We start from the raw sequence: 23406 nt of genomic DNA on the forward strand, positions 1-23406 counted from the left end.
GAAGGAAGAGGCGGATCCTGCCCCGCCGGAGCCCAACGCGGGGTGCGCACCCCTCATTTCCCCTCACAAACCCCCTCAGCAGCGGGTACCCCCCCACCCCAAGCAGCCTCAGCGCGGCTTTAACCCGCTTTGAACGAGCGGAACGGGGGCTTTGCTTTAAAAAATAGGTCTTTAATGGAGGAGGGTGAGGACAGGGGGGGCTGGGGGGCCCCGCCTCAGTCTGTGGACTCGAGCACGGACTCGCTGAGGGCCAGGTCCCAGTAGTGCTCGGCGCCGTGCTTCTTGAAGTGCTCCCGCGCCATGTTCTCTGTGGGACACTGCTTAAACTTCATCTCCCCGAAGCTGCGGTCCTTGGCGGTGCCCTGGGAGGGGGGAAAGGGATGGAGTCCAAGGCATCGCTGTTGGAAATGTGGCTACAAGGGGTGTAACAGAGCCAGGAGGGAAGGCTTTCCAGTCTGAGGTGTGACTACGGTCCTACTGCTGCTACAGCTCAAGAGCACCATGAAAACAGAGAGAGAATCACATAATCCCAGCCTGGTTCGGGGTGGAAGTGACCTTAAAGCTCCTCCAGTTCCAACCCCTGCCACAGCAGCAGGTTTGCATCCGTTCCAAAGCCTTGGAATAGCGTTTCCACCCCAGCAGAGGGACAGGAGTCGATGCCCTCCAGGGTTAAACCCTCCCCTCTGGAGCTACCCCCCAACTCACCTCCCAAACCAGAGAGCATTTGTTTGTCTTCTTAACAGACTCCTCGTCAGACTCATCATCATCTGAAAAACAACCCCAAAACCAGCCAATAAAGATGATTTTAGTCCCAAAGGAAGAGCGGGGAAGCCCCACTGCCCCCCCCCCAGCACAGGGTCCTCCACTCACCCTCGCCCTTTGTGTTTGCTGTTTGCTCATCCCACTTTATTCGATGAAGCATGAGACGTTTGAATTTCTTCTGTGCTTTTGGGCCTGGAGAACAATCAAGAACGTTCAACCAAGAACAGGTCGGGTTGAAGGGAGCTTAAAGCTCCTCCAGCTCCAACCCCTGTCACGGGCAGGGACACCTTCCACTGGAGCAGGTTGCTCCAAGCCCCTGTGTCCAACCTGGCCTTGAACACTGCCAGGGATGGGGCAGCCACAGCTTCTCTGGGCACCCTGTGCCAGCGCCTCAGCACCCTCACAGGGAAGAGCTTCTGCCCAAGAGCTCATCTCAGCCTCCCCTCTGGCAGGTTAAAGCCATTCCCCTTGTCCTGTTCCTCCATCCCTTCTCCAAAGCCCCTCTCCAGGTTTCCTGGAGCCCCTTTAGGCACTGGAGCTGCTCTAAGGTCTCCCCAGAGAGCAGCAGAGGGGCAGGATCCCCTCCCTGACCTGCTGCTCCCGCTCTGGGGGTGCTCCGAGCACACAGGGGGGTTCTGTGTTGGAAGCACACACACTGCTGTGGGCAGCCTTGGGCACGGCACTTGGCTCTCCTGCTGCTAAACGCACCCTTCAACCCCTCCGAAGCATCACTTCCAACAGAGCAAACCACAAGGAGCTGCAGCAGAGAACTGACCCTCTCGTCACTCAGAGCAGCCAGGATTCAAATCCAAGGCTCTTCCATCCAGCCCGGAACGCGCTGGGATTCTACCTGGATCCCAGCACACTCTGCACTCAGCAGAACCCTGTTAGAGCCGTAACTAAGGCTAAATTCAGGGAGTTGCAAACTTCCTCCTGACTTCTTGTCCTTCTGCCACCCTCAGTCAACAGTTTTCCTGGGAATTTTGGCTTTTCAACACTCTGCTGTGACCAAAACCCGCTCCCGAAGTCCTCACCTCCTTCTACCACGACCACATTGACATCTTTGTGCAGAACCACCACTCCTGTCAGGTAGAGCTGCCCGGCGTTCGCCTCGATTTTGAACTTCTTTGCTGGATTGCTCAAGTTTCTGACCCTAAGAATGGAAAACAACAAAGAAACGTTCGTGGCAAGACAGAAGCATTGTCACCACACACGAAGCTCCTCCTGTGCCAGCGCCTCAGCACCCTCCCAGGGAAGAACTTCTGCCTAAGAGCTCGTCTCAGCCTCCCTCTGGCAGGTTTCTGGCCGCCAAGGTCAGCTCTGCCAGGCAGGAACCAGCTCTTCCTCAGCAGCAACTTCAATCCCAGTTGAAATGCTCCAAATCTGAGCCATTCTTTTAGTGCTTGGCTGCAACGCCCTGAGTTAAGGACAAAGTGAATGACTCCTGGCTGGGATTCTTTCATGCTTGCTGAATGGGAAACCTGCCTGCTCCTCCCCAGCGGCACGTTGGGCATTCGCCATGTATTTAGGAAGAGAAGGAGCGTGCCCAGCAGCAGGAGCCCCAGCCCAGCCTCACCTGTACACCGCTATGTGAACCCCTTGGGAAACATCCTCCTTCAGCTTTTTGACCTTCTTGGCTTTCCGCTGCTCTGCCGTGAGCTTCCTGGCAGCGTTGGCCTCCTCGTGAGCTCTGCACGCACAGGGAGAGGCAGCAGTGAGCTCCCGCCACGGGAGCCACGCACCCCAAAGCGGCTTCAGCTTCGTGAATCCCCTCACCACCCCCCCAGATCATCCTCCCCTTCTTCCCTGGAAGCCTGACTTAGTGACAACCACCCCAGTGATCAGCCTCAGGGGAACAGACTCTACTACAGGGCACAAGGGTCGATCGCCCAGACCCACACCTCAAAGGGAATCACTCCGGCAGCCAAAACAGGCTCTAAACCCAACACACACAACCTGCTTCACTCCATCACTTCAGGGATTTCCTTCTCTCCAAACAAATGCAGCAGCAGCAGCACTAAATGCATCTCAAAATAACCCCAAAAACCAACGTGCCACCTACTTCTGCCTCTTTGCCATCTGTGCTCTAACGTGAGCTTCCACTTTTGTTGGGTCCTGGACAGCTTCTGTGCCCAGAACTCGCATCAAGTTGGAGATTCTGACTGCAAGGGAAGGGGAGAGGAGCTGTCAGAGGCTGCTGCTGGCTCGGGCTGGTGCTCTGCTGGCTCACGGCCCACAGGAACTCTCACCTTTGGGCTCTGGAGGTGGCATCAGGCCCAGCCTGACCTTCTCCTGCAGCTCCTTCTGCGCTTCTCTCCGAGTCTGTCGCCGTAGTTTCTTCTGCTCTTTCTTAGTTAAATAAACACCCAAAGTCACCGGTGTGTCACTGTCCACTGGGAAGAGAAATGAGGAAAGATGAATGGGAATCTGCAAAGGAAAACCAGGGAACACCCAGCACCACATGCTGCTGTACCCACACTTCATCAACCTTGACCCCACAGTGCCGGGGGGTGTTTGCACCACACGTGGAACAGACAAAAGTGGGGGTTCTGCTACTCTTGGCTTTGATTGAAAAGGCAAATGTTGTGTTCAGCTCTGGGGCAACAGCACGAGGGGGACGTGGAGCTGTCGGAGGCCCCGGAGCTGCTGCGAGGGCTGGAGCAGCTCTGCCATGGAGCCAGGCTGAGAGAGCTGGGCTGGGGCAGCCTGGAGAAGAGAAGGCTCCTGAAGGGGAGACCTTAGAGCAGCTCCAGTGCCTAAAGGGGCTCCAGGAAACCTGGAGAGGGGCTTTGGACAAGGGATGGAGGGACAGGCCAAGGGGAATGGCTTTAACCTGCCAGAGGGGAGATTGAGGAGAGCTCTTGGGCAGAAGCTCTTCCCTGTGAGGGTGCTGAGGCGCTGGCACAGGGTGCCCACTGGGCTGCAGTGCTATGAGCTGGGGTTCAAGTGCCACCAAGCACTGGCCATCTGGAGTATTTTGTGTCCCGTTTAAGAGCAGATCACTGAGAACTGGTGCTACCTGGTGGGTTGAGCTGTGCCGGGTGTTCCACGAGGTTTGTGATCCCAAAGTACTCGTCTCTCTTGGAAGATGTTCCACCTTTTCTAGAAGGGAAAGAGTTGGGGGTCATTGCAGAACTCCCAGCCTGACTTCCCGTGTTCCCTCATGAACACAAGCCATGGGAAATGAATAAAGCAGAGATCAGGGCACAACCCCAGCCCTGGCAGTGTTCAAGGCCAGGTTGGACACAGGGGCTTGGAGCAACCTGCTCTAGTGGAAGATGTCCCTGCCCGTGGCAGGGGTTGGAGCTGGAGGAGCTTTAAGCTCCCTTCAACCCAAACCACTCTGGGATTCTATTAACTCTGGACCAAAATCCATTAAGCCCCCCAGCAGCCACCTGAGACAACATGGGAGAGGAGCAGCCAACCACCATCAGCCCCCAGCAAGACTTGGGGAGCAAATGTAGGTGACAAGAGGTGGAATCCAATAGCTGGAGCAGATAATCTGACCCAAGTCACCCAAGCACCCAACAGACCCACCACATCACCCCATGGAGCTCCCGGAGTTTCCTCCTGGAGAATGATCCCAACCTGTGGAGTGAGCTACTTACAGGTCGAGGCCATTGGGGATGATGTAGGAGTCCCACCACTCTATCTCTGGGATCTCCCCCTCCTTCAGCTCCTTCTTGGGGGTGATGAGAGCCAGCTTGGTGGAGGTGTGGATCCCCGTCTTCCTGGCAGCCTGGGAGATCTCAGCCTGCAGCTTTTCTAGTTGAGCCTGAGAGCAAGGAGAGGAAATGGGCACATAAAGGTCATTCCAAACGGCACATCCCTTGTCCAAAGCCCCTCTCCAGGTCTCCTGGAGCCCCTTCAAGGCACTGGAGCTGCTCTAAGGTCTCCCCTTAAGGAGCCTTCTCTTCTCCAGGCTGAGCAAACCCTGGCTCCCGTGCTCTCCTGACCACATCTCCAGTACCTTTGTTCTCAACCTCTGGGCTATTTTCTCAAATTTGCCTTTTTCATGGAATTTGAAGGTTCGTTTCTGCCTCTGGGCCGGGGTTATGGAGACCCGGGGGTCAAAGTAAGTGTTGGACTCCATATCTTCTGAGGGCTTCTCTTTAAGCTGCTGTTTGAACTGCTCCCTCTTCACAGCTCTGATGTTTGCTTTCAGCGTTGGCATGCGGTGAGTCAACTCAATCTCTTTACCAGTAGCATCAACAGTTCGGCCTTGCTCATCCAAGATCAGTGGGGTGGGCTTTGTCTGATCCTTCAGCTCCACTTTCCTGGGGGCAAGACAAGAGACATCACCTTAAAACACGAGCATGGCATTCCTTTGAAGGAAACACCAACCTTCCCAAGGCAGGGCTGGAGTCACCGTCCCTGCAAGTGTCTGACACCAGGTAAGCCAAGGCCCTCAGTGCCATGGGTTAGTGGTGGCCTTGGCAGTGCTGGGCAATGGTTGGACTTGATGAGCTGAAAGGTCTTTTCCAACCTGGTTGATGCTGTGATTCTTCACTCCATGGGAAGCACCAAACACACACCCCCCCCCCATCTGAAATCTGATTTATGCCACCAGAAAGGACTCAAATCCCACGTGTGGACATTGAGAGTCTCACCCAAGGATGGAGCAAAACCCACTTCACTTTCTTAATAGAAAACCTGTTCCTTCAGCAGCTGTTAAAGCCACTGCTGGGGAACCAACCACAGCAGTGACACCCTTGCTTAGACCTTCCACGGCATTCCAGAGCGGGACTGAGCAGGGAGGGAGCAGCAGCCACGGGGTACTTACGGCGGCGCGATGCCCATGGCGTGCAGGTTGGCCAACCCCACCATGTTGGCGTTGCCAATGAGCCCGGGCTTCAGAGCCAACTGAGCCTGGATGCGGGCCTGGAGCTCTGCGGCTTTCCTGGCCTTCTCTATGGCATCGTTCATGAAGGTGGCTGCCTGGGAGGGCTGGATGGTGTTGCCAATGGGGAGACGTTCCGATTGGGATGAAGAAGAGATTTTGGGCTGTGGACAGAGAAGGAGGTTTTGTTATGTCCCAGCACACCCAAGCCAACGCGGCCCAGGTGAAATGGGGGCTGTGGGATGTGCCTCTGGCCCCCAGTGGTACCTGGGGTGTTGGAGGGCTGATGAAGCTGAGCTGCTTTTTCCTCTCTTCTATCTGCCGGGTGGCTGCCTCCATCATCTGCTTGATCTGTGGGAAGAGAAGTGGGCACTGAGCGTTCCTTCCCTCTGCCACAAGGAGAAGAAGGGTCCCCACCACAAACACACACCCCCCCGCTTGGTGAGGACACAACCACAGCAAACAGCTCCAACCAACAACCTCCAGCTATGGAGAAGGAACTGACAGTGGAACCCTACCAAGCTTGTGCAGAGAGAACACCCAAACCCTCCTCACTTGAAGGCTTCCCATCATGATCAACCCAACGTGCAAGTGACACAGGCAACGGGTGCACCCCGGGAAGGGTGGCCCAGAGCAACCTGCCACGTGCTCGCTCACAACAGGAGTTGAGATAAAGACTCAAGCACGTTGGGACTGAAGCTCTCAACCACAGGCAGCTCAGACTGACCTGAAGCTTGGTCAGCATCCCCGGGCTCTCCGATGGTGGGCCTGGAATAACCTCAGGCTCATCCTCCACCTCCTCGAATCGGGGGATGCGCCGCTTCTTCACACCAGAGGATTCCTTGGATACCTCAGAGTCATCACCAAACACATCCTGATGTAAAAGGAGAGAAGGAGAAAGCTGTGGTTAACATCAAAGGGTTCTCCTCATGGCCAGATGAGAAAGCACCGCATGGAGCAGATCCGGCACGGGCAGCACCTCAGTGTGCTCTGGAATTTCCAGGGAAGCACTCACAGGTATTCCCATGAGTCCCCCACCAGACAAGCACCAATGATGATCCATGCAAAAGCAGGAAGGACAGGAGACATCTCAGGGATGTGTCTGTGTAAAAGCCACCATCATTCTCTGGTGGTCAAAGGGGTTTCTGGCGCTGAGGAGATGTAAGGTCTCGGTCAGCAACATGGAGAGACCTTCCCACAACTGACTTGATGGGACTAAACTAGTTTCCATGTCTTAGAACCCCAGAGTGGTTTGGGATGGAGGGAGCTTGAAGCTCCTCCAGCTCCAACCCCTGCCCCGGGCAGGGACACCTTCCACTGGAGCAGGTTGCTCCAAGCCCCTGTGTCCAACCTGGCCTTGAACACTGCCAGGGATGGGGCAGCCACAGCTTCTCTGGGCACCCTGTGCCAGCGCCTCAGCACCCTCCCAGGGAAGAGCTTCTGCCCAAGAGCTCATCTCAATCTCCCCTCTGGCAGGTTAAAGCCATTGCCCTTGTCCTGTCCCTCCATCCCTTGCCCAAAGCCCCTCTCCAGGTTTCCTGGAGCCCCTTTAGGCACTGGAGCTGCTCTGAGGTCTTCGCGCAGCTTCTCTTCTCCAGCCTGAGCTCTTCCACCAACTTCAGAGGGTTTGGTGAAGGAATGTGCACTGTCCCACCACATCCTCCCCAGAGGAGGCTGCAGCCCCAGCCCTGAGGCAGCTCAGGACACCACAGCATTGCCCCCTGCTCCAACTCCAGCTCAGATCCAAAGACACCGCGCTCAGCCCGAGCTGCTCCGGAGCAACCACCACCCTGGTGGACTCCTGAGGGTCACCAAGCCAAAGGTGAGGTGAACCCCTGGGTTGGGAGGCTGCAGCCATGGGTTGTGGTGGGTGACTGGCTGCATCCCTGGGTCTGGAGTGTGTGTGTCAAGGTGTTATTTGAAAAGAGAAGATACACACCGGTTGCAATCAGTCGCAATCCCTTCTTCACTACAACGGTTCTACAAGGACACTTCCTCAGCCACACACAGGTACTTCTTGGAAAACCTACAAGTTCAAGAGAAAGGACTTGCCCATAGTATAAAGTGTGTAAACCATTACTTTTAGTTCCTGAAACTTCCCAAGCAATGACCTACCCCACGAGAGTTAAACCAAGGAGAGGAAGGCAGCGAGATGAAGACACCAGACACGAGCAGGAAGTGCCATTCAGGGTTAATCCACCACGTTGGATCTTGTTGCTACAAGATCTTAGCGTGCAAGTACCAACTGAGCTCCAAAGCCTGCACTGGGGTGAGGGGAATGTTGGTCTGTGAGTACAGCCACCGTCTGACACCACCGCCAGAGCATCTCGTGCTCCAGCAGCTCACACTGATCTACATCTCGATGGAGGACCTCCAAGAAAGTGAACTGTGGAGAGGAGGTTGATGATTTAGCAGTAGGTTGAGCCAAGAGAAGAGGACAGGTCTGTTCTGCTTCCCAGCTCTGCTTTTGGGAAGCTGAGGACACCATCGGCCATTTGTGGTCACAGGAGAGAGCCCAGATGTGCTCCACTGGAGAAGAACCACCTACTGCACACCCGGCCCCAGCACGAGATCCTCTCTGCCACGGCCACAAGGAACAGGAGAGGACACCACAGCCCCAAGGTGGGCACAGGAAGAGGGGAACTGGAGTTCAACGTGTGAAGGCAGGTGGGATCCACAGGCACCACCACGTCCCAGCACCACCAAGCAGTGGTGGGGCTGGTGATGGTTTGGTCTCTCCACCATCTCCCCAAGAAATCAGCAGCAGGAGGGTCAATGGGAGCAGGGAGGATCCATCAGGTGAGCCAAAACCTCGCCCTTTGGCTGTGCCCCCCTGGATTCAACCAGACCCACAGCACAGAAACGCTCCAGAGGTGCTCAGCGGCCTCTCAGCTGTGACCAAGAAAGCTGCAGAACACTGAGCCACGGCCAGAGCCCTGAGGAGCAGTAACCGGGCTCGTGCTGCTGCCACCTCAGGGTGGCAACTCCTTTAACACCAGTTGTTAACTGGTGACCGGCCCCGGCCCCTTCCCAGCACTGCTTAAAGCCTCAGCCAGAGGGAGGAGAGACAAGACTCTACCAGAAACAGGGAGTGGAGGCAGCTCCCACCACGCCTGAGGGGATCCAGATCCTGCCCGGGATTATTCCAGCTCACTGAGGTCAACATGGACTGAAACTGCCCCACAGAAACAGGGGGGCACGAAAGAGCTTCCTCTGGAAACGTGAAGGGGACTCACTGTGGGAGTGGGGAGCAGCAGAGAGTGGCCCCTGTTCCACTCAGAGAGGTTTAACTCCAGAAGCTGGTACGTGAAGACCTCCAGGGAAGAGAGGAAGTGCAAGCGGTTGGGACGCACGAGACTTCCCCCCTCGCAGCCAATGTGGGGTGGGAGAGACACCAGAGAGCTCTTAAATCCCTGCTGGAAGGAGAATCAGAGAATCCCAGACTGGTTTGGATTGGGAGGGACCTTAAAGCCCTTAAAGGGGCAGCCACAGCTTCTCTGGGCACCCTGTGCCAGCGCCTCAGCACCCTCACAGGGAACAACTGCCTCAGAGCTCATCTCAGTCTCCCCTCTGGCAGGTTAAAGCCATTCCCCCTGTCCTGTCCCTGCATCCCTTGTCCAAAGCCCCTCTCCAGGTTTCCTGGAGCCCCTTTAGGCACTGGAGCTGCTCTAAGGTCTTCGCGGAGCCTTCTTCAGGCTGACCCATGTACTGGACCTTGCACTCGGTCTTGTTGAGCCTCATGAGGTCCACACTGAGCCACCTCTCCAGCCTGTCTAACCTTTGGCACTGCCAAAACACCCCCCTCTATTGGTTCCTGATGGAAAAAGGGAATGAAAGCCCTTCAAGATGACCCAGCACAGAGCCCTGACGGGAACAGCCGCTGGGAAGAGCGGTGGGAAGCTGTTGGGAGCATCTAATCCCGTGAAAACACTGTGCTGCCAACACAAAGGTGAAGAGTATGAAAGAACAGAGATGAAGTGACTCCACTGGGGGAGCCAAGCGGAGATCGGGAACGAACTGAAGGGAAAAGAACGGGCAGGTAAAGGCTCACACACTTCATCATGGAGAAGAGTCTTTTCTCTTGAACTTTAAGCATTCCAAGATGTACCTCTCTGGAAGAGGAAAGTGTGGCAGAGAACCAGCGCTGCCTCCAGGCCACCAAACCACAGCAAACCACTAACAACTAAAGCAATCAATAATCAATAATCACCTTCAGCTCTCGCTTGCGGTTCCGGTCACTGTTGGACTTGGAATGTCGGGAGCTTCGACCTTCCTCCACTGCTTCAAAGAGCTTGTCCACAAACCGCAGGGTGGAATCATCGAGGAAGGGTTTGAGGTGGTCTGGAAAAGAGGAGGAATTGTGGCAGGTTAGAATACGGAGTGGGAGAATCCACAGGGATTTCTGGGAAGCTGTGAAGTGAGTGAAGGGGGATTCAACGCAACTACTCCAGCAGGAATGTGGCTGCGCGCTGGGATCTGGGGATCCTGTTGTCAGGAGCTTTAAACTAAGGGATTAAGGGACCCCAGACCTCAATTGGGGAAATTAGGCTCTAAATAGCAAACAAAAAGCACCAAAAGGGTGAAATTCTCATTTCCAGCTGCTTTAGAACAAGAGCCTTTAATATCCTGGCTCCATCCTGGTTTTCTTAACGTATTCCAATGCTTCCGAGCACCTCTCTCATGAGCCCAAGCTGGAATCAGCCCGGTGTGGCTGCTCCAGAGGCTGGTTTAAGGCTACGTGGGGCTTTTCCTGCACTTCTTTCCTCCCCCACGGGGTGTGAGCAGGGTTTGAAGCTCCCCAGGGCCAGGCTGGGCCCCCAGCTCCTACCTGCCGCTTTCTTTTTGTCCATGCCCTTCCCCACGCAGTTGAGCGCTGCAGTGACCACGGTGGGCTCCGAGAAGCCCAGAACTCGCTTCACTGTCTTCTCGATCCATGGTTTGAGCTCATCCAGCTCTCTTTTGGACAGAGCCATCGTGGCCAGGACCCAAACAGACTTATCTTGCTTGGAGCTGTGAAGAAGAAAGAGAAGGACAGAAGCAAGTCAAACGTGGGCTCAGCAGGAACGCTCTCCTTTGTAGCAAAGCTTCCCAGCACCAACAGCTCTTGGGGAGGGCTTTTCTGCCTTCATTAACGAGCTGCATTAACGAGGAGGAGCCTCAGCCCCATGAAACCCACAACCCAACCCCAAGAGACTTCACCATCAAGCCGTGCAATGGAACCGGCACTTGCAGAGCTCAGACCCCACATCTGCCCCATGGATCCACCAGCACCAGGAGGAGAACTCGGGGGGTCCCTCACCCCTCAGCAAAGCCCTGGTGGGTCTTTCCAGGCCCGGTACCGATGGGCTTTGACAGGTTGGGAGCAACCACGGGCTGGTTCTGCTGCATCCAGCCCCAGGCGGAGCGGCCAGTGATGGTTAATGCCCTGCCCGGGCTCTAATCTCATTCGGAAATGGGACAAAATCCTCTTAAGGGAACACGTTTGACCTCAGAGCTTCTCCCTGCGACGGGACTCGGGGCTGTTTGACCAGAGCCCAACGAGACGCAGCCAAAGAGCCCCCGGGGCTCACCCCAAAGCAGCGATTCGGGGTCTGCGCCGCGGCTGAAAGCGACAAATCCCCCGTTCAAAGCCCCAACCCCCGGGCAGGGACACGCTCCATAGAGCAGGCTGCTCCAAACCCCTGTGCCCAACCCGGCCTTGAACACTGCCAGGGCTGGGGCAGCCGCAGATCCCCCGGGACACTCCATGGAGCTGCGGGAACAGCCCCCGGGGGGGGGGGGGTGTTGAGCGGCTCCAGCCCCGGCGCCCCCCGAGGGCCCCGCAGCCGCTAAAGCCCCGTTTCCCCGCCCCCAACGGGCCCCGACACGCGCCTTCCCCCGCCGCGAACCGCGACCTCCCCTCAGGCCGGCCCGGCCCCCCCCGCTCCCCTCGGCCGCGGCCCAGCCCCGGTCCCGCCGGTGCCCCCCGGCGCGGCCGCGCTCCCGCTCCCGGTCTCGGTCTCTCACCGGGCGCGGCCCGGGCCCGCTCGGCGGCCCCTGACGGCGACGGCACGTCGCGGCGGAACCGGAAACGGCGGCGCGGCGCCTGCGCGCCCGCTCGCGGCGGGGGATGGCGGGAAGGCGGGCGGGGCTCTGGGCGGGAGGAGGACGGAGTGACCCCCGGCGGGTGGGCGTGGCTTCTGAGGAGGGCGCGGCCTGAGGCACGGGGCGTAGCCGAATGAGGGCTGGCGCTGATTGGGTGGAAGACAGAGAGTGGGCGTGGCCTGCGGCGGGGCCTGGCACACACTGCAGCCCCGCTGGAAGGCGTGGCCTGCTAAAGGAGGCGTGGTCTACTGAAGGGGGCGTGGTCGCCGGCGCGCCCCTGCCCACCCCGCAAGATTGACAGCGCTGCCGCCCAATCGCCACTCCCCGCGCTGTAAGCGCTGCCCCCGCCCGCACTAAGGCAGTTCGGAGGCGCTCGGAGGGAGAAGGAGCCTTTATTGCGGCCGCCGCTAACAGCCCGGCCACGGATCCTGCCGGTTGCTCCGCGCCAGGAAGCTGATCTTGCGGCCCATCTCGGCGTTGTAGACCCGCCGGCACGCCTCGTAGGCCAAGCGCTGCCGCCGCCGGCACGGCTTCTCGTAGTAGCGCCCGCGGCGCACGGTGTCCACCAGCCCGTCCTGCGTCAGGATCCTGCGGGGGGGGACGCGCAGAGAGACCCCGTGAACGGCCGCGCCTCCCGAACCACGGAGTCCGGTTCAAGCCGGGCTCCCTGGTGGGGTTTTAACAGCGGGTTTGGCTGCCCCACCCCTGGCAGTGTTCAAGGCCAGGGTGGACACAGGCGCTTGGAGCAACCTGCTCCAGTGGAAGGTGTCCCTGCCCCGGCTTTAAGCTCCCTCCCAACCCAAACCACTCCGGGATTCCGTGATGCCAGGAAACATCCTGTGGGCTCATCCCTGCTCCACTCTGTGCCCATTCGGGGTTTAATTCGTTTCCATTCATCAATGCTCATGCCTGAGGAGGAGTCAGGGCACAGCGCTGGGGGCAAAGTGAGATCCCCCCCGACTCAAAGAGAGGAGCCCCAAACCCGCCCGTTCTGAGCCCATTCCTGAGGAGTGGGAGGTGCGATTTTTTCCTGGACCCCACTTAATCTAACTGCTTAATTAACGCTGTGATTGTGTCTGAAAGCGACGAAGCTTAAAGGGCTCCAGAAGTGCCCCAGTGCGGGTGAGCTCTGCCCCCCAGTGCCCCCCGGGTCCCGCCCGGAGCCTCCCCCGGCCCCTCACCTATTTAGCACGCCGTAGGCCGCCTCCACGTTGCCGTTCTGGACCATGACGGTGCGGCCCCAGAATCGGAGGTGATTCGCCATTGCCGCGCTGCTGCGGGACGGGCACCGGGGAGCGGGGCTGGAGCGGGGCGAGGGGACCCCGAACCCGCGATGGGGCCGGTTCTGACCCACAGCACCGACGTCCTCCCCCCCACCCCCCGCCGGGACTCACCCCCCGCCCCCCGGTGCCACCAATGTCGCGATCGCGACGACAGACGCCAGGTCCTTCCCACTCACCGCGACCGAACGGGAACCGGATGTGACGTCCCGACCAGCGGGGGGAGGGGCTTAGGGCGCGGGGGGGGCGGGGCCTGTCCTATGGGTCCCGCGGGGAGAGGTCAGCGCTTAGGGGGCAGGTCACGGGGTCAGAGGTCACCATTTGGGGCGCTCGGGGGGGGTGTGTTGGCCCTTTGCCCCCCCATTGCTTCCGGTGGGGGAGGGGACAATGCGGGGGGAGGGGCAGTGGGGTTACACCACCCCCAAAGCGCCATATGGGGGGGCCCAGCCCCCACCTACCCCCCCATGGGGGGGGTTTGGGGGGTCCATGGGGGGGTCCTGCCCCTCCCCCCCCCCGGGTCACAAAATCAGCGTTAAATAAGAAAATACCCCAAAAAAAGGCAAAAAGCAGGAACTCGGGGGGGGGAGGGGGGGTCACGCGTCGGGGGTCGCGCTGCTGGGGGGGCGGTGGCACTTGGGGGGGCCCCGTGCCCTCGATGGTCCCATGGGGAGGGGGTGGGGGGGGGCGGCGGCACCGGGGGGCTGCGGAGGGGCCGGAGGGGGGGCGGCGGCGGGGGAGGGGCGCGGGGGAGTCCGGGGGGGGCGGTTTGGGGGTGACGTGGGGGAACCAGACCCGCAGCATCCCCTCGACTTGCAGCAGCGTCGCCAAGTACCGGGCGCTGTGGGGGGAGGGGGGGGGGAAAGGCATCACCCCACTGCTGATGGGGGGCACCCCATGGCGGGGTGTCCCCCACCCACCCACCCATAGGGGGTTTTGGGGGATGCTCACCCCATTTCTGGATTCTGCAGGACCCCGATGATGCGCTGGAGCCGGTCCATGGCCACGCTCTGCTGGAAGCTGCTCAGGCCTGGGGGGACCCCAAAGGCTGTGAAGGGGGGGGGGGGGGGGGGGGGGGGGGGGGGAAACGGTGGAAAAGGGTGGGAAAAGGAGAAAAAGGGGGAAAAAGAAGAGAAAAGGGGAGAAAAGGGAGGAAAAGGGGAGGGAAAAGGGGGGAAAAGGCAGAAAAAGGGGTAAAAGGAGGCTCAGGAAGGGTGCAGGGGGTCACCCACCTCTGTCGTACCGTCCCCGCTTGAGCCCCTCGAGCAGCTCCTCCAGGGGCTGGATGAAGCCCCCCAGCTCCCGGCACTGCGAGGAGGAAGAGGATGAGCTGGATCCTCCCCAACCCCTCCTGTCTCACCCATTTGAAGTGGGGAAACTGAGGCAGAGGCAAGTGAAGACCCGTTCATAGAGACCCCCCCCCCCCCGGGTTTGGGGCTTCTCCTTTCTTTCCCCCCCCCCAAAAAACTCACTTTTTGGGCAAAGAGGAGATCGGCATCACTGGGGGTGGGGGGCTGGGGCTTCCCCCCCTCCCCTTTCCGGGGCCGCTTCCCAGTGCAGGGGGATGGGGGGGAGCCGGAGGGAGCTCGTTCCGGCCCCCCCAGGCGCTTGCAGCCGTGCTCAGGTTTGGGGGGGGGGCGGGAGGGTGCCGCCCCCCTCGGTCTCGCTGTCGGAGGTAGGGGAGCCGCAGGAGCAGGCGCGGGGGGGGGGCTCCATGGTAAGGGGGGGGTTCAGCTCCGTCGGGATGAGGCTGCATCGAGGGGGGGGGAGAAAGAGGGAAAAAGGGGTGAAATAGGGTCAAAATGGGAAGTGGGGGAGCACAGCGGTGCCCCATGGGGGGGTTGTGGCCCCCCTGACCCCCCATGGCGGCACAGGGACCCCCCACCCGAGGCGTGGCACCCCCTCCCATATATACGGGACCCCCATAACCGGGACCCCCCCCAAGACCAAGACCTCCCCCCCCACACACGGGGACCTCGCTTCCTACAACCGGCCCCCTCCCGACCCCATCAGCACCCCCTGATGGGACCCCCATTCCCAGGGCCGGACATCCCCGGTACCGGGACCTTCCCCCCTCCTCCGGCCCCCCGGGTCCCACCTCGGGGGTGCTGCAGGTGCCGGTGTCCGGGTGTCGGTACCGATACCGCGCTGTCCCGGTACCGCTGGTCCCGGTCTCGTTGTTCCCGTCCCGGTCCCGCCCCGGCCGCGGTGGCCCCACGCGGACACGTGCGCGGCCGCACGTGCCTCCCGCTGGGCCCCGCCCACCCCGTTCGTCCATTGGCTCCCGCGTCCCAGCAGCGGGCGGAGCCTCGGCGCCACGCCACGCCCCCTCGCCGCTGGTTGGCCGGCGCTGCCCAATGCGGTGCCGCCCCGCAGCTGATTGGCCTGAGGAGGTGGAGCCGCGGCCACGCCCCTCCATGTGGCGACACGGGCTGCGCGTCACGTGGCTCCGCGCTGGGGGCTCATTGGCTCCGCCCCTTCTCCTCCAGCCCCGCCCCGCTACGATCCACCAATGGGCGGTGACTTTGGTCTCGCGTCCCTGCCAATAGGGAGGGAGGGGCAGGGCGGCCTCCGCCGGGGCGATGTTACATAATGATGGGGAGGAGGGGCCACCAAGCGGGGGGTGTGCCTTTGTGACGTCAGGGGGCGTTGGGGGGGGGGGTCAGGCAAGGGGGCGGAGCTTAGAAAGGGGCGGGGCTTCACAAAGGGGGCGGGGCGAGGGGAGCCAGCGCAGGGGGCCCCCCCTCGTCCCCCAGCCCCACATGAGCCCCCTGCAGCCCCACACAGGCCACCCCCCCCGCCTCACACGAGCCCCCCCCAGCCCCACATGAGCCCCCTCCCCCAAACCCACCCCCCGCTCCCCCCAGATCCCTCCAAGGTCCTCACCCCGCCTCAGCTCCCAGCCCCCCTGCCCCAAATCCCCCCGTGCCCCCGCCCCAACGCCATGGGGATGGGCACCCCCCTCCCCGTGCCCCCCGGGGGGGTATTTAAGGCCTGTCCGGCGGCCCCCAGCCCCCCCCGCCCCCGGCCATGCTGCCCGTGCTGCTGCTGCTGCTGGCGGGCCTGGCCCCCACCCTGCCCGCCGGTGAGTGTGTCCCCCCCCGGTCACCCCAATCCTGGGACCCCCGCGGGGGGACCCCAGGAATGGGCTGGGGGGAGCTCACCCGAGCCCCAGGCCCACCTCGGGGACCCCCCCCAACGCCTCTTTGCCCCCCCTACAGGTCCCCACTGGGCATATGAGGGTGAGTGGGACACCGGACCCCCAAGTCTATCACCCCACACTAGCACCCCCAGAGCCGGGGGGCACCACCCGAATCCCCCCAAATGGGAGGGAGATGGATGGGTGCAGCCCCCCCAACACCCCCACCCCCTTCCCAGACAGCTGGGTGCTCCCAGATCAGAGGGGGTTCCACATGTCTTCCCCCCAGACCCCTGGGTCCCCCCAAATCAGAGGTGGATGGATGGGTGCAGCCCCCATGTCCCCCCCAGACTTCTGGGTCCCCCCCAATGGGAGGTGGGTGGTTGGGTGCTCCCCCCCCCCCGCCGTGTCCCCCTGGGTCCCCACCGTGCTCCAATGCTCCCATTGTGTTCCCTTACATAAAGCTCCATCCCCGCTCCCGCTGCCAAATCCAATTAGAATCAGACCCCGGCCAAATCCCGGCTAAGCCCCATCCCGCTGGAGACCCCGTGGGTCCCCCCCGGCTTTGTCCCCGCTCCCCGAGCCGGAAAAACCGGCCCCAAAAAGATTAACGAGCCCGTTGGGAATGTCCCCGGCCGGGGGCTGGCACCGCTTGTCCTCCTGTGGGGAGAAACGAGGGCGTTCGGGGACACGGGCTTGGGGAAAGCGGCATTCCCGACGTGAGGAGGATCCCCCCGGACACTGGGACCCCCCCCTCCCCAGGTCCCCACGGGCAGCAGCACTGGCCCGAGGGGCACCCGGCATGCGGGGGGCGAGCCCAGTCCCCCATCGACATCCGGACGCAGCGGGTGCAACCGGACCCTTCGCTGCCCCCCATCCGCCCCGTGGGCTACGAGCGCCCCGGCCCCGCGCTCCTCACCCTGAGCAACAACGGCCACACGGGTGAGGGGGCAGCGGGATGGGGGGCTCGGGGGTCCCGGCGCTGGGCGCAGCCCCGTGAGCCCCCTCCCGCTGTCCCCGCAGCGGTGCTGGAGCTGCCGCCGTCGCTGCGGCTGCGGGGGCTGCCCCGGAGCTTCGCCGCGGCGCAGCTTCACTTCCACTGGGGCCGAGCGGGGCGGCGCGGAGGGGCCGAGCACCTCCTGGATGGGCACCGGGCGCCCGCGGAGGTACCGCGGTGCGAAGGGGGGGCGGCCTGGGAATGGGGTGGGAAATGGGGCTGGGGTGGGAAATGGGATGGGAATGGGGCAGGAAATGGGGCTGGGGGTGGGAAACGGTATGGGAATGGGGTGGGAAATGGAATGGGAATGGGGCAGGAAATGGGATGGGAATGGGGCGGGAAATGGGGCTGGGGGTGGGAAACGGTATGGGAATGGGGTGGGAAATGGAATGGGAATGGGGCAGGAAATGGGATGGGAATGGGGTGGGAAATGGGGCTGGGGTGGGAAATGGGTTTGGGGATGGGAAATGGAATGAGAATGGGTGAGAAATGGGGCTGGGTGTGGGAAATGGCATGGAAATGAGTCTGGAGGTGGGAAATGGAATGGGAATGGGGTGAGAAATGGGGCTGGGGTGGGAAATGGGATGGGAATGCGGTGGGAAATGGGTTTGAGGATGGGAAATGGGATGGCACTGGGGTGGGAAACGGGTACAGGAGAAGGTCTGGGGGTGGGAAACAGCACAGGAAAGGTGCAGGAAACGGGTCCGGGTGCAGGAATTGGGTGCAGGGAATGGGAGAAGGGTCCTGGTGTGGGAACAGCCGAGGCAACGGGTCTGCAGAGCAGGCGGGTGCAGGGAGCGGGTGCAGGAAACGGGAGCGGGAAGAGGTGACGAGCGCAGGCAGCGGGTCCAGAAGGGAAGGGGGTGAGGGGGGGACCCCAGCAGGGGCTGGGGGTTTGGGGGGTCCCTGCTCTGCCCCCCCCCGACCCCCCCAGATGCACGTGGTGCACTACGACGCGGAGCACTACGGCAACGCCAGCGATGCGCAGCACCACGGCGGGGGCCTGGCTGTGCTGGGGGTGCTGCTGGAGGTACCACCCCCCCCCAACCCCCCAAATCACCCCCAAACCCAAGCCCTGACACCCCCACTGCCCCCCCCAGGTGGGTGCTGACCCCCACCCTGCCTATGACAACATCCTGAGGCACCTCGGCAGCATCCGCTACGCCGGTGAGTGAGCAGGGAGCTGCAGGCAACGAGCGGGGTGATGATGGGGGGGACCCCGAATTCCTCCTCCAGCCCCCCCCAAACTGCTTCCCCCCCCCCCCAGGGCAGGCGACGGCCATCCCCTCCTTCAGCATCCAGGACCTGCTGCCGTCACGCCTGGATCTCTACTATCGCTATAACGGGTCCCTCACCACCCCCCCGTGCTTCCAAAGCGTCCTCTGGACGCTCTTCCAGCAGCCCGTCCACATCAGCCTGGCCCAGGTGTGGGTTTGGGGGTGAAAACCCCCTTGGTTTGGGGGGGGGGGGCAAAGCTCCAGCACCCCCCATTCCATGCCCATTGCAGCTGGAGCAGCTCCAGGGAACTCTTTATGCCACGGAGGCAAGTGAGCCCGAGCCCCAGCTCCTGGTGGACAACTTTCGGGTGCCCCAAGAGCTCAACCAGCGGCGGGTGCTCTCCTCCTTCCCCAGGGGTGAGAGTGGGCCCGGGGGGGTGGGAAGGCCCCGGGGGGGGTTGAGGAGGCCCCCCCCGTACCCCTCAAACAGCTCCTGGAGCCCCAGTTGAGTGCGAGGCCCCAGCGCTGAGCCCCGGCTCTTCTCTTGCAGCACCCGAGGGGTATTCAACAGGTAGGGCCGGGCTGGGGGGGTGGGGGGTTGAAGGGGGGTTGGGATATGGGGTTCACCCCCAGCACCTCCCCCACCCCGGTGTCCCCAAGGTGAAGTCATCGCCATCCTCATCGGTGCCGTGTGCGGCTGCATCGGCCTCTTCCTCAGCATCCACTTTGTGGGCAAAAGGATGCGGTGAGAGGCTCCTGCCCCCAAGGAGGGACCCCCCCGCCCCGGGACCCCCCCCAGGGCTGGGTCAGTGGCACCTCAGCCCCTTTGTGCCCCCCCAAAGCAGCGCGAGGAGGACGCAGGAGCAGGACGTCGTGTTCAAAGCCTCCTCCCATCGTACCCCCTCCAACAACAGCCACCCCTGAGCCCCCTCGGGGGGCTCGGAGGGACCCCCCCGGGGCTCAGCCCCATGGAGTGACAGAAATAAAGCCCCTTCCCTACCCTATGGCTCTTTGGGGGGGTAATGGGGCTGGATCCCATCAGTACTGGGACACTGGGACACCTGGGTGTCCCCCCCCCCTTGAAGTGGGAGCAGAACAAGATGGGGGGGCCCAACCCCTGCACCCCCCCCAGCACCGTGGCACCATTGCTCTAGTAAAAGGGTTTTACTCTGAATCCACAAAAATAATTTACCCCCCCCAAAACGGCTCCAAGGGAGCCCAGCCACCAGCGGGGGGGCACAGCACCCCCAAACCCAGCTCTGTCCCCCCCCCCCGAGCATCACCCCACTGCCACAGAGGCCAAGAGGGGGGTGGCAGCAGGTTGTGATGGGCAGGACCCCCCCGGAGGAGGGGGGGGGGGGAATGTGAGGGAAGGGGGGTCCTGCCCCGAGCCCCTCAATGTGGCCGCCCCCTGCAAGGCCCAAGTCACTAATGGGGCACTGGGAAGATTCCCAAAATCCCATGGGGAAGGGGCTGGGATATGGAGCCCCCGTGGGGCACAGCGAGGGGCAGCACCGGGGGAACAAACTGCGGTGGCCAAGGCAGCATCAGGAGATTCCCGAGGCCGGGAATGGGGCCCTCAGTCCTCACAAGGCACCTGCAGCGCTGAGTACATCATCACCGTGCTGTCATCCTCCTGCTTACCTGCGGTTGGGGGGGGGCAAAGGGGGTGCAGGGGGTGGTTTGGGGCTTCGGGACTGTTTGGGGGTTCAGAGGAGCCCCCCATTAGCCCAAAGACCCCATTAGCCCCCATTGAACAAGAGGGAGATGGTTGCAAACGAGCCGTTCTCCCCCAGCCCACCAGCTCTGAGCCCCCCCCCCCCCCCCAGGGACCCCTCATCCAACCCCCAACACCCCAAAGGGGGCAGAGACCCCCCAAAGAGTCCCCCCATCACAGCAGTGACCCCCCCACTCCTCCTCAGTCCCCCCAACTTACAGGAGAGGCACTTGAGGACGTTGTGGAAGGAGCCCCCGGCAGTGATGAAGGCCCAGAGGCCCGTGCAGAGGGTGATGATGAAGATGGGGCCCAGGCTGGCTTCATACCAGGGGTTCAGGAATGTCTTGGGATGCAGAGGGATGTGTTGGGAATGTCAGGGCCTCCCCGCTGCCCTCCCCGGCCATGGTGGGGATGGGGGGAAGCGGATCCAGCCCCTCTGAGCCCGCCTCAAAGTCCTGCCCAGAGGTTTCCCAGCAGGAATTTGGTGGCTCAGCCTCAGCCCAGCCCGTCGTGAGCCCCTCAATGCCTCCCCCCAGAGCCTGGGGAGGCTGAAGCAGCACCTGGGGTGTCCCCATGTCCCCAGGGGGGTGCTGGGACTCACCAGCCCCGAGGTGAGGAGGTGACTGGTGACCACCAGCCCCAGGCACCAGTAGCGGCGGCGCTCGCAGGCGTCGAAGAAGATGATGCCCCAGAAGGTGTGGAGCAGAACCAGGGCCATGGTGAGGAACGCTGGGGAGGAGAGAGCCCTCAGACCCCACCACCTTACTCTTCCTCCTCCGGGGAAGGGCCAGGCTCCAGCCTCACCTGATGTGATGAAGTAATAGGGCGAATCCCCATGGATCCCAACGATTCCCGGCCCCATGGAGTCTGCCAAGATGTTGATGACGGAGAAGATGCCGCTGATGATGCCAAAGGAGAGGCCGGAGACTGTGGAGGGAGAAGAATGAGCCAAGAGCAGCCACCATGAGCCCCACGCTCCCTAAGTCAGCCCAGGGAAAGGTGGGAGAGCAGGGAAAGAGTTGGGAATGCTGCAGGAGTTCATCAACACAGGGGCTGGGACCTGGATCTGAGATTCCCGCTGTCGGGAAGCGCCAGGGGAGAACAGGGCCAGCCCAGAGCTCACCATAAGCCATCTGCCGCAGGGACATGGGGGATCGCCCGTCCTCGCTGATGGTCACCAGCCCTTCATCTGCTTTCCTGCAGGGACAGGGGAGGAGGAGGGAGGAGCTGGGGGGGAACAGGGAGAGGGGAAGGCTTCGGAACCAGCGGGGGCCCAGGAGAAACGGGGCTCTCCAGGGATGCTGGGATGGGCTGGCTTCAAGCGACCTTAAAACTCCTCCAGCTCCATCCCGTGCCCAAAGCCCCTCTCCAGGTTTCTTGGAGCCCCTTTAGGCACTGGAGCTGCTCTAAGGTGGCCCCAGAGCGCAGCAGAGGGGCAGGATCCCCTCCCTGCCCTGCTGCTCCCGCTCTGGGGGTGCTCCCAGCACATGGAGGGCGGTTCTGTGGGTCAGGGGGAGCTTTTTGTCACCCAACAGCCCAAGCCCTTCTCCTCGGGGCTCCTACTTGAGCAGTTTGAAGTAGGCGAATCTGAAGAGCTCCTGCAGCAGCACGGAGATGGCAGCGCCGAAGATGAGGAGCCCGTACTGCAGCTTGGGGTCCTCCTGGTCGCTGACATGGACCATAACGAACCAGATGAGAGAGGCCAAGAGCAGGGACACGAGCCAGAAGAATGCCCTGGGGGGGGCAGCACAGCAGAGCTCAGCACCACCCCCGGCTCAGCCCCTCCACGCTCTGCTCCTTGTCACGTGGCTGCAAACTGAAGGGATTTAGACCCAAAATCCTCCTTTCTCCTCCCGCAACCTCCTGCTCCAACCAGGCTCAGGAGGAAGGAGCTGAACACTCAATGCACGGGGTGTTTAAGCCATGGAGCCAAGCGGTGGCACCCCCCAAAGTGGGGAGACCCCACTATGGGGACAGCTCTTCCGCCCCCCTCCAAAGCCACAGCCTCACCCCCACTTGCCAAACCCTCCTCAGCCCCCCAACAGGCACAACCTGCCCCCCAACTGCCCCCAAGGTGCTGCCTCCTGCCCAAGACCCACCTTCAGCCCCTCCTGGACACCCCTGAACCCCCCCCCCCCATTGCTGTCTGCACCCCAGATCCCCTCAGCTCTCCCTTGTGCCCCCTCTAAGCTGCCCCATCGCCCCCTTGACTGCCCCATAGCTGACTCCCCCCTTCTCCAGCTGCCCCCTTGGTCCTCTCTGTCCCCTCACCCCCCTGCTGCTGCCCGCCCCGCCCCAGACCCCCCAACTCCCCCCCCACGGGCTGCTCCTGCCGCCAAGAGGGCGCAGAATGGGCTCCTCAGCCCCACGGAGCTCCTCGGAGCACCGACCCCTTTACCGCCCCCCCGCGGGCCCCGCCGGCCCCGCTCCCCCTCCGAGCCCCGCCGCCGGTCCCGCTCTCACCCCGCCACCAGCACGATGACCCGCAGCGGCTCCGCCGCCACCGTGAGCAGCACAAGGGCGAGCGCGGGCCCGAACGCGATGGCGGCGCAGCCGAAGAAGACGGCGGCGGCCATGGCGGCGCGCCGGCACAGAGCGCCGGCAGCGGGGTAGTGTGTGCGCACAGCGCCCCCTGCCAGTGGGAGGCCGCGCTGGGGTTGGTGGGGGGGTAGGACCAGCGCTGGGGATGCTGCAGTGATGAGGGGACCCCTCGTCTGTACCCCAAAACGGGTGAGCTGGGCCACTCACCCCCTGGTACCTCCAAAGCGGTGCTGTTAGAGCCATTCTGTCCCCCAAATTCTCCTCCCAAAGCCTAAATTGTCCCCTGTACCCCACATCCCTTCTGTACCCCAAATTCTCCTCCCAAAGCCTAAATTGTCCCCTGTACCCCACATCCCTTCCGTACCCCAAATTCTCCCCATACCCCAAATTCCACCCCTGTACTTCAAACTCCTCCTGTACCCCAAATTCCCACCCCATACCCCAAATTTCCCCCCATACCCCAAGTTCCCCCCCAGCAGCAGTGGGGTGCTGATCCTCCCCTGCTGCCCAAAAAGGGGCAGGGGGGTGGGATCTTACATCCTCACATCCAAATTCCTATCTGGAATTTCAGTGGAATGGGAAAACCCACCATCATGCTGGTCAGAAAACGGACTTTTAGGGGTGCAAACGCTGGTGCTGCATCACCAGGTCCTGCCTGGAGCATCCCAGTGTGGATTTTGGGGTGGCTGCGAGGGTCCCCCCTCCAAAGCTGAGGGTGAATCCTGGCCGGGTGTAACCTCACCCTCAGATCCAGCTCTGGAACGATCCCAGAGAAGCTGTGGCTGCCCCATCCCTGGCAGTGTTCAAGGCCAGGTTGGACACAGGTGCTTGG

General features: G+C 61.9%; 4 protein-coding genes across 16 annotated transcripts; 1 reads left to right on the forward strand and 3 right to left on the reverse strand.

Annotated features, from left to right (window-relative positions):
* Positions 1–150: 150 nt before the first annotated feature.
* Positions 151–11679, reverse strand: PRPF3 (pre-mRNA processing factor 3). Of its 2 annotated transcripts, none has more exons than XM_030473817.1 (16): positions 11609–11679; positions 10431–10612; positions 9813–9943; positions 6330–6476; positions 5870–5953; positions 5546–5766; positions 4733–5039; positions 4371–4537; positions 3782–3864; positions 3012–3155; positions 2825–2924; positions 2339–2452; positions 1797–1915; positions 871–954; positions 706–767; positions 151–362 (listed from the first exon to the last, which is right to left on the reverse strand). In XM_030473817.1, exons 2-16 carry the CDS (start codon positions 10573–10575, stop codon positions 216–218), a joined length of 2055 nt encoding a protein of 684 aa, XP_030329677.1. In that variant the 5' UTR covers positions 10576–10612; positions 11609–11679; the 3' UTR covers positions 151–215. The 2 variants fall into 2 exon arrangements, with proteins under 2 accessions (XP_030329677.1, XP_030329678.1); XM_030473818.1 differs by lacking the exon at positions 11609–11679 and adding an exon at positions 7542–7628 and having other exon boundaries at positions 10431–10613.
* Positions 11680–12062: 383 nt separating this feature from the next.
* MRPS21 (mitochondrial ribosomal protein S21) lies at positions 12063–15669 on the reverse strand. 10 transcript variants are annotated; one of them, XM_030473830.1, is made up of 7 exons: positions 15062–15181; positions 14436–14713; positions 14196–14271; positions 13915–13993; positions 13759–13804; positions 12868–12960; positions 12063–12274 (listed from the first exon to the last, which is right to left on the reverse strand). In XM_030473830.1, exons 6-7 carry the CDS (start codon positions 12948–12950, stop codon positions 12094–12096), a joined length of 264 nt encoding a protein of 87 aa, XP_030329690.1. In that variant the 5' UTR covers positions 12951–12960; positions 13759–13804; positions 13915–13993; positions 14196–14271; positions 14436–14713; positions 15062–15181; the 3' UTR covers positions 12063–12093. The 10 variants fall into 10 exon arrangements, 9 of the variants coding, with proteins under 9 accessions (XP_030329690.1, XP_030329689.1, XP_030329687.1 ...); XM_030473829.1 differs by lacking the exons at positions 13759–13804; positions 13915–13993 and having other exon boundaries at positions 12868–12957; XM_030473827.1 differs by lacking the exons at positions 13759–13804; positions 13915–13993.
* A 324-nt stretch (positions 15670–15993) lies between these two features.
* On the forward strand, positions 15994–19315 carry CA14 (carbonic anhydrase 14). The gene is made up of 11 exons (XM_030474220.1): positions 15994–16048; positions 16185–16205; positions 16718–17044; positions 17126–17268; positions 18034–18129; positions 18200–18266; positions 18367–18524; positions 18607–18733; positions 18867–18887; positions 18977–19061; positions 19159–19315. Exons 1-11 carry the CDS (start codon positions 15994–15996, stop codon positions 19238–19240), a joined length of 1182 nt encoding a protein of 393 aa, XP_030330080.1. The 3' UTR covers positions 19241–19315.
* Positions 19316–19465: 150 nt separating this feature from the next.
* APH1A (aph-1 homolog A, gamma-secretase subunit) lies at positions 19466–22642 on the reverse strand. 3 transcript variants are annotated; one of them, XM_030473825.1, is made up of 7 exons: positions 22497–22642; positions 21597–21767; positions 21157–21230; positions 20838–20960; positions 20635–20762; positions 20253–20376; positions 19466–19960 (listed from the first exon to the last, which is right to left on the reverse strand). In XM_030473825.1, the coding sequence occupies exons 1-7, from the start codon at positions 22607–22609 to the stop codon at positions 19896–19898; spliced, it is 798 nt and encodes a 265-aa protein (XP_030329685.1). In that variant the 5' UTR covers positions 22610–22642; the 3' UTR covers positions 19466–19895. The 3 variants fall into 3 exon arrangements, with proteins under 3 accessions (XP_030329685.1, XP_030329684.1, XP_030329686.1); XM_030473824.1 differs by having other exon boundaries at positions 19466–19966; positions 22497–22635; XM_030473826.1 differs by lacking the exon at positions 21597–21767 and having other exon boundaries at positions 19466–19966; positions 22497–22635.
* Between the last annotated feature and the right edge of the window lie 764 nt (positions 22643–23406).

This window comes from Strigops habroptila, chromosome 22 (genome assembly GCF_004027225.2).
Source record: "Strigops habroptila isolate Jane chromosome 22, bStrHab1.2.pri, whole genome shotgun sequence".
Lineage (NCBI taxonomy): Eukaryota > Metazoa > Chordata > Aves > Psittaciformes > Psittacidae > Strigops > Strigops habroptila.